The sequence below is a fragment of the Coregonus clupeaformis genome, chromosome 13 (assembly GCF_020615455.1).
Source record: "Coregonus clupeaformis isolate EN_2021a chromosome 13, ASM2061545v1, whole genome shotgun sequence".
Taxonomy (NCBI): Eukaryota; Metazoa; Chordata; class Actinopteri; order Salmoniformes; family Salmonidae; genus Coregonus; species Coregonus clupeaformis.
In genome coordinates, this window is record NC_059204.1 from 27,582,989 (window position 1) to 27,592,268 (window position 9,280).

General features: G+C 48.3%; 1 protein-coding gene across 1 annotated transcript in view; it reads right to left on the reverse strand.

Moving 5' to 3' along the window:
• Nucleotides 1–201: 201 nt before the first annotated feature.
• Nucleotides 202–9,280, reverse strand: part of LOC121580161 (BTB/POZ domain-containing protein KCTD16) — a 73,467-nt gene continuing 64,388 nt past the window's right edge. Inside the window, 3 exon segments of the mRNA XM_041895219.2 lie at nt 202–745; nt 747–782; nt 784–803. Of these exon segments, the coding sequence (XP_041751153.2) occupies nt 344–745; nt 747–782; nt 784–803 (458 nt within the window). The 3' untranslated portion in view covers nt 202–343.

Consider the following 9,280-nt stretch of genomic DNA (forward strand, 5'->3'; position numbering starts at 1 on the left):
CACCCACAGCTGTAATCACTGCCAAAGGTGATTCTAACATGTATTGACTCAGGGGTGTGACTACTTATGTTTTTAATTTGTCATTATGGGCCATTGTGTGTAGATGGGTGGGAAAATCTATTTAATCCATTTTGAATTCAGGCTGTAACATAACAAAATGTGGAATAAGTCAATGGGTATGAATATTTTCTGAAGGCACTGTACATACATTCAAACATAAATACGTACAAACATACAAACATACAATACATACAGTTAGCTAAACAGTCATGGTTTTATGCTTGTCTTTGTGACAGCCTGGCTCCGTCTCTGTGACTCCTACATTAGCTGACCTGGCTCAGTCTCAGAGACGGTACTTTCTCAGTAGCTCCGCCTGCCACATGTACTTCCTCTCCGGGAAGCGTTCAGGGATCTTGATCTTACGGAAGTCCTGGATGCACTTCTCCAGCTCCTCCTCAATGGTCATCTTCTCCTTGGCTGGCCTCTTCTTACAGGTGCTGGTGTCTCGGGAGCTAGCGGTGAGCGTGCGGAGGAGATCACTCTTCCTGCGCTGTTCTGACTGCTGCAGCATCTGCACTGGGCCTTTCTTCAGTGGCCTGTCCAGGGTCTGGACATGGGAGTGGGACTGCCTGTTGACCGGCCCACAGATGACGGTGCCCTGGGGTGAGCTGGCCTCTGACTGGCTCTCAGAGCTGGAGGTGGAGAGCTCATTGAAGGAGGTGCCGCTCTCGCCCTCTCCGTCACCCCTTGTGGTTCTTACAGCAGCAGTCGCAGGGGTGGGGACGACCACCGAGAGGTGCCACCTGTAACACATAGGGAAGAGATGGTGAGACAAGGTCTGGCAACAAAATACAACACAATAACAAGGTCAATTTGGCGCTGGCAATATGCTGCTGTCACTGCATTTGGCAAACCTTTGAGCATAAAATTATAGCTAAATTGAGTCACCTAAAACATGGCTTGTCCTTCGATAAAGAAATGGACTAAACAAATAAACAAACCAAACATGTGAAGTAATCTCTGACACAGAGGCAGAGGAAGAGTAGACAAAAATAGGTCACAGAACAACATTCCTTCCTGAATGACATGGTTGCTTTACATAAGAATCAAAGACCAGACAATAGTTGTTGAAGTTTTAGTCACAATAGGTGGGTCGGAAAGTCTATAGACTGCTTTTATCTTCTTTGGATGTGTTTGAACCAGACAGCACACTCACCAGCTCCAGACTCAACCGTGCTTTGGTAACTTTCTTTGACACTTAGCTATTGTTTGCATGCAACTTTGTGTGTGTGCTTAAATTGTTCCCACACATTTGCTTTGCACACATTTTATTTTCATCAAGTTCAATCCAACAGTTTCATTTTATGTACAGCACAGCATTTAACATCAATAAATAGTATGTACTGGCAAATATATAATTTGGCTTTTATTAATCTAAACATCAACAGTGGACTACATTTGTTTACTTACTAGCATGACAATAATCTATTTATAAGTCTTACATGTATTCATTTTATACCCCAGTCTTTCCACAAGACCCACCATAAATCATGCACAGTAGGCTACAAATCTATATAGTAATTACAGTCATATAAATATAATATTATTTGCATTAACAGTCAGATTGATGTCGTTCTCCAACACTCACTGTCATCTAAGTATAACCCGTGCACAGCTCCACACAGTCGAGTGCTTCCTCTATGGAATAGAGCATGCCATCAAATCTTGTGACAGAAATGGAGCAAAACACACTCAGTCACAGCCACTCCGCCAGCCACCCAAGAATGTAGTGCACTACATAGGGATTAGGGTGCCATTTGGTATGCAGCCTGTAATTACCACTGACAGCACAATGCAACTTTCCCTACTCAGTGGAGGACTGTGAACACTAGGCTGACATCTGACAAGAGGGTTGGGTTCGTTCTCTTGTGTTTATGTGCCAGGGAAGGCAACAGACATCGCTTGTGTTTATGTTTCAGGGAAGGAAGGCAACCAACCTGGACCCAGGGGTAAACGTAAATCCGGGACACTCCAATTAGTATGATACAGTATGCTGAGTTTTGAATGGTATGTATTAATCTGTGGATGTCCATCATCCATTTCTTATATGTTACGAATTACAATTCATATGATATGTTACAAATTGAAATTCGTACAATATCTTACGAATTTGCAGAACGTATGATATGTTACGAATTCCAATTTGTTGTGCCTAACGTTAGTTAGGTGGCTAATGCTAACATTAGCTAGGTGGCTAACGTTAGCTAGGCTAGGGGTTAGTGGTTAGGGTTGGGGTTAGGGTTAGGAGTTAAGTTTAAGGGTTAAGGTTAGGGTTAGGGGAAGGGTTAACTAACATGCTAAGTAGTTGTAAAGTAGCTAATGAACTAAAATGCTAAAGTTGTCTGTGATGAAATTCGAACACGCAACCTTTGGGTTTCTAGACATTCGCGTTATACGCCCACCAAACCCTCCTACTCTCGATTTTGTCTTAAGTAACCTTCTGTCTGATGTAACCATATCTAACGTGACATTTCATACTAATTTAGTGTCCTGGATTTACGTTTACTCTATATGTTACGTCTAGTCTATGAGACCATTGTGTCACTCAGCACGAATAGGGACTTATGATCGATGAGCTGGTGCCTCATAATTGGTGTTGTGAAAAAATGGGCCCTGACTCTTCAGAACGGCTAAATCTGACGTTAGCCAATATTCAAATAAAATCAACAGCTACACCAAAACAGTGTGTTTTTAGACTTGGTTGTGGGGACAGTAGTTTGGAACTGTATTGCTATTCTTTACTTCCTATCTGTCAGGTAAATCCCCTGGTGTTGACAGACACCTTGTACACCTTTCACAGTATTTAAGACACACCGCACTGTCCTATATACTCTACTCTCACCTCCACATCTGTAGTTATCATCTGTTTGTCTACAATGTTTGAAATTGTTAAAAATGATAATAATGCCCTTTTAGTGTAAGCGCTGTTTGAAAATACCGCCTAACATTTTTGCCTGTTTTGGTGGGATGGAGTTTTGGCCTGACATCACCAGGCAGTAAATTAGCTAATAAGAATAATAAAGAGGGTTCCAAAACTCTCAACCAATAACAGCTAGTTTTCAGTTTTCCCTTCCCCACTCAGACCACTCCCAGACAGTTCTAGCAAAATTATTGCTTGAAAAATTGCTCTTTGCTAAGAAGCTATTTTTGTTTCGATTTGACCATTTTGAAAACAGTCACAGTAAGGTACTTAATTGTTACACAGAAATGATTTGATATTGAGATAAAAATGGCTGCATTGGAAATTTCACAATGGTTGTGAGTGACAACAAGAGATACAAATATTACAGACTTCCGCATGACAATGAATTGTACTTCTCTACACTAAAACGGTAAAGAGATAGAATCATCACATTGAAGATGTTTCCGCTTGTCACATCAGTCACTTCAAGTCCCAGGAGGTTAGTAGAAAACATATTAGTGACTCGGGCTCTGACCGCATCATAAACCACTGGATCAGTGTAGATGAAGGGGAGGAGCCTTGAGACAATTGCATTTACAGTCATTTAGCAGACGCTCTTATCCAGAGCGACTTACAGGAGCAATTAGGGTTAAGTGCCTTGTTCAAGGGCACATCGACAGATTTTTCACCTAGTCGGCTCGGGGATTAGAACCAGCGACCTTTCGGTTACTGGCACAACGCTCTTAACCACTAAACTACCTGCCGCCCCAAATTGAGACATGGATTGTGTATGTGTGCCATTCAGAGGGTGAATGGGCAAGACAAAACATTTAAGAGTCTTTGAACAGGGTATGGTAGCAGGTGCCAGGTCCACCGGTTTGACGGTGTCAAGAACTGCAACGCTGCTGGGTTTTTCACGTTCAACACTTTCCCGTGTGTATCAAGAATGGTCCACCACCCAAAGGACATTCAGCCAACTTGACACAACTGTGGGAAGCATTGGAGTCAACATGGGCCAGCATCCCTATGGAATGATTTCGACACCTTGTAGAGTCCATGCCCCGACGAATTGAGTCTGTTCTGGGGGCAAAAGGGGGTGCAACTTAATATTAGGAAAGTGTTCCTAATGTTTTGTACACTCATTGTATAAGCTAGTCAGCAACACAACTGTGCTGTTATCAGATCCAAACGACCACATCACTCATAAACTGGGACTACAATCTGCCTATACTGTATGACGTTAGGGATGGGAGGAGGGGTTGTCACATGCGACGTGGGCCAGAGTCTCTCACTCTGTGTCAATCCATACCCCCCATGCTGTAAGCCTGTGGCTTGCATCACTCTTTCCCCTGGCCCTGTCACCACCCTATCACCAGCCCAGGCGGGAGTAGATAATGCTATGTTCAGAGCCCTGCTAGGTCCAGGGCTGTGGGGCTGTGGGGCTGTGGGACTGTGGGGCTGTGGGAATAGAGGCTGTGGGGCTGTGGGAATATAGGCTGTGGGAATAGAGGCTGTGGGGCTGTGGGGCTGTGGGAATAGAGGCGGTGGGGCTGTGGGGCTGTGGGAATAGAGGCTGTGGGGCTGTGGGGCTGTGGGAATAGAGGCGGTGGGGCTGTGGGGCTGTGGGAATAGAGGCTGTGGGGCTGTGGGAATATAGGCTGTGGGGCTGTGGGAATATAAACTGTGGGGCTGTTCGAATAGAGGCTGTGGGACTGTGGGGCTGTGGGAATAGAGGCTGTGGGGCTATGGGGCTGTGGGGCTGTGGGAATAGAGGCTGTGGGGCTGTGGGGCTGTGGGAATAGAGGCTGTGGGGCTGTGGGGCTGTGGGAATAGAGACTGTGGGGATTTGGGGCTGTGGGAATAGAGGTTATGGGGCTGTGGGGCTGTGGGGCTGTGGGAATAGAGGCTGTGGGGCTGTGGGAATAGAGCCTGTGGGGCTACGGGGCTGTGGGGCTGTGGGAATAGAGGCTGTGGGGCTGTGGGACTGTGGGAATAGAGGATGTGGGGCTATGGGGCTGTGGGGCTGTGGGAATAGAGGCTGTGGGGCTGTGGGGCTGTGGGAATAGAGTCTGTGGGGCTGTGGGGCTGTGGGAATAGAGTCTGTGGGGCTACGGGGCTGTGGGAATAGAGGCTGTGGGGCTGTGGGGCTGTGGGAATAGAGGCTGTGGGGCTGTGGGGCTGTGGGGCTGTGGGAATAGAGGCTTTGGGGCTGTGGGAATAGAGGCTGTGGGGCTACGGGGCTGTGGGGATAGAGTCTGTGGGGCTACGGGCTGTGGGAATAGAGGCTGTGGGGCTGTGGGGCTGTGGGAATAGAGGTTATGGGGCTGTGGGGCTGTGGGGCTGTGGGAATAGAGGCTGTGGGGCTGTGGGGCTGTGGGAATAGAGGCTGTGGGGCTACGGGGCTGTGGGGCTGTGGTTATAGAGGCTGTGGGGCTGTGGGGCTGTGGGAATAGAGACTGTGGGGCTGTGGGGCTGTGGGAAGAGAGAGGTTGTGGGGTTGTGGGGCTGTGGGAATAGAGGCTGTGGGACTGTGGGGCTGTGGGAATAGAGGCTGTGGGGCTGTGGGAATAGAGGCTGTGGGAATAGAGTCTGTGGGGCTGTGGGAATATAGGCTGTGGGGCTGTGGGAATAGAGGCTGTGTGGCTGTGGGAATATAGGCTGTGGGGCTGTGGGAATAGAGGCGGTGGGGCTGTGGGAATATAGGCTGTGGGGCTGTGGGGCTGTGGGAATAGAGGCTGTGGGGCTGTGGGAATAAAAGCTGTGGGGCTGTGGGAATAGAGGCTGTGGGGCTGTGGGGATAGAGGATGTGGGGCTACGGGGCTGTTGGGCTGTGGGAATAGAGGCTGTGGGGCTGTGGGGCTGTGGGAATAGAGACTGTGGGGATGTGGGGCTGTGGGAATAGAGGCTGTGGGGCTGTGGGAATAGAGCCTGTGGGGCTACGGGGCTGTGCGGCTGTGGGGCTGTGGGAATAGAGGCTGTGGGGCTGTGGGGCTGTGGGGCTGTGGGAATAGAGACTGTGGGGCTGTGGGGCTGTGGGAATAGAGGCTGTGGGGCTACAGGGCTGTGGGGATAGAGTCTGTGGGGCTACGGGGCTGTGGGAATAGAGGCTGTGGGGCTGTGGGGCTGTGGGAATAGAGGTTGTGGGGCTGTGGGGCTGTGGGGCTGTGGGAATAGAGGCTGCGGGGCTGTGGGGCTGTGGGGCTGTGGGGCTGTGGGAATAGAGGCTGTGGGGCTACGGGGCTGTGGGGCTGTGGGAATAGAGGCTGTGGGGCTGTGGGGCTGTGGGAATAGAGACTGTGGGGCTGTGGGGCTGTGGGAATAGAGGCTGTGGGGCTGTGGGAATAGAGGCTGTGGGTCTGTGGGAATAGAGCCTGTGGGGCTACGGGCTGTGGGGCTGTGGGAATAGAGGCTGTGGGGCTGTGGGGCTGTGGGAATAGAGACTGTGGGGCTACGGGGCTGTGGGGCTGTGGGAATAGAGGCTGTGGGGCTGTGGGGCTGTGGGAATAGAGGCTGTGGGACTGTGGGAATAGAGGCTGTGGGACTGTGGGAATAGAGCCTGTGGGGATACGGGCTGTGGGGCTGTGGGAATAGAGGCTGTGGGGCTGTGGGAATAGAGGCTGTGAGGCTACGGGGCTGTGGGGCTGTGGGAATAGAGGATGTGGGGCTGTGGGGCTGTGGGAATAGAGGCTGTGGGACTGTGGGGCTGTGGGGCTGTGGGAATAGAAACTGTGGGGGCTGTGGGAATAGAGTCTGTGTGGCTGTGGGGCTGTGGGAATAGAGGCTGTGGGACTGTGGGAATATAGGCAGTGGGGCTGTGGGAATAGAGGCTGTGGGACTATGGGGCTGTGGGGCTGTGGGAATAGAGGCTGTGGGGCTGTGGAAATAGAGGCTGTGGGGATGTGGGAATAGAGACTGTGGGGATGTGGGAATAAAGGCTGTGGGACTGTGGGGCTGTGGGAATAGAGATTGTGGGGCTGTGGGGCTATGGGAATAGAGACTGTGGTGGGAGCTGGTTCATGTGATCTCCTGTGTTCTCTCTGACTCTGGTACGGGAGGTCTGAGGCTGTCGTTGTCCATCCCCACACGCTCCCTCCCTCTCTGATAGACTTCCTACGCCCTGAGCTATTGATCTCAGATCTCAGAGGGGACCTCTGCAGTCTCAGTTATCAGAGCCCACAAAGGGAGCTGCCTCCCCTCCTCAGACAGCCACCTCCCTCCCTCCTCCTCCCCCTCCACCACACAGCTCTCCTCCCTGCTTGACACTAAACGTCCCTATCAATCCGCCCGCTCCTCCAGCGAGCCTACCCACGCTGCTCTGCTCTGCGTGCCACGCATCTTTCTCCCCTCTGTCTCTCCATCCACTCATCCATCTTCAGGCCGCTCTCCAACCGTATCTATTCATCAACGGCTCGGTGGAGGTGTGCAGACAATTGCCCCCTGATTGATTTCTGTCATAAAGCGCCGTGACGTGCCGAGGGTATTTAGTGAAGACAAATGATCTCTGTTGAACAAAAGTAAATAACCCCCTCTCATTGTAATTTGTTTCAGTTTGGCACGTCAAAGCGACTGACATGCATATTTTTAATAGGCTAAGACAATGTATTCCTTGTTGGAAATAGTGGGTGATGCTAGATTTGCAGAGTAAAGGCAGTACATATGTAGGATCTTAATTTGAGCCCGTTTGCTACAGAAGGAAAATAATACTGCAGCGACATGAAATGTGAATTATCCTGTGGATTATAATTAATGGACACTTTTGTAGGGGTTGATACATTTTTCATAAGGGAAAATCACGTCTGAAATTTCAAAGTGGAATTTACAAATTTCAAAAGCCTTTTTCAACCTCAACAACGGTACAAGTCATCCTGCAACAGGGAGATCAAATTAAGATCCTACATCAGTACCAGCTCAAGGTGTGTACTTTTAATCTTGAGTACACTGGATATCTATTGTAAAACACAAGACAAATACCTTAAGAGTTTCAACAGTATGCAACTCGCAGCCACACTTTGGGAGAGATGTCTGGTGAAAAATTAATATTAAAATTGTATATTTTCATGAACAGATTGGGAGTGTGTCAAAAGCATTCCACAGCATTCCACAGGGATGCTGGCCCATGTTGTCTCCAATGCTTCCCACAGTTGTGTCAAATTGGCTGGATGTCCTTTGGGGGGTGGACCACACAGGAAACTGTTGAGCGTGAAAATCCCAGCAGCGTTGCAGTGCTTGACACACTCAAAACGGTGCGCCTGGCACCTACTACTGTAGTGTAGCCCAACCCCTGAAGTGACTCTTCTTATCAACTGTATGCAGCAATTTCCTCTGTGTTGTCTTAGGAATTCAACCTTCTCTGTGTTGTCTTAGGAATTCAACTTTCTCTGTGTTGTCTTAGAAATTCAGCCTTCTCTGTGTTGTCTTAGGAATTCAACCTTCTCTGTGTTGTCTTAGGAATTCAAACTTCTCTGTGTTGTCTTATGAATTCAGCCTTCTCTGTGTTGTCTTAGGAATTCAGCCTTCTCTGTGTTGTCTTAGGAATTCAACCTTCTCTGTGTTGTGTTAGGAATTCAACCTTCTCTGTGTTGTCTTAGGAATTCAGCCTTCTCTGTGTTGTCTTAGGAATTCAGCCTTCTCTATGTTGTCTTAGGAATTCAGCCTTCTCTGTGTGGTCTTAGGAATTCAGCCTTCTCTGTGTTGTCTTAGGAATTCAGACTTCTCTGTGTTGTCTTAGGAATTCAGCCTTCTCTGTGTTGTCTTAGGAATTCAACTTTCTCTGTGTTGTCTTAGGAATTCAACCTTCTCTGTGTTGTCTTAGGAATTCAACCTTCTCTGTGTTGTCTTAGGAATTCAACCTTCTCTGTGTTGTCTTAGGAATTCAGCCTTCTCTGTGTTATCTTAGGAATTCAACCTTCTCTGTGTTGTCTTAGGAATTCAGCCTTCTCTGTGTTGTCTTATGAATTCAGCCTTCTCTGTGTTGATCTTGCCAACCCCCATTGTCACACCTCTGAAAACAGAGGTTACATCATATAGGTCTGATATCTGATTGGAGGTTAACTTTACAGTAATACTATTGGTCAGCAACTCAGGTTTTGAATCCAAACAACTCAGATGCTTATAAAAGAGTCTAAGATTCACATTTCTTTTTCTTATGTGTTGATCTGCTCTCTCCACCCCATGCACATTCGAGGCCTTTCAGGCTATGGTTTCAATTCAATTGAAAGGGCTTTATTGACATGGGAAACATAAAATACAATAACATAAAATTGTATTTGTCACATACACGTGTTTAGCAGATGTTATTGCGGGTGTAGCGAAATGCTT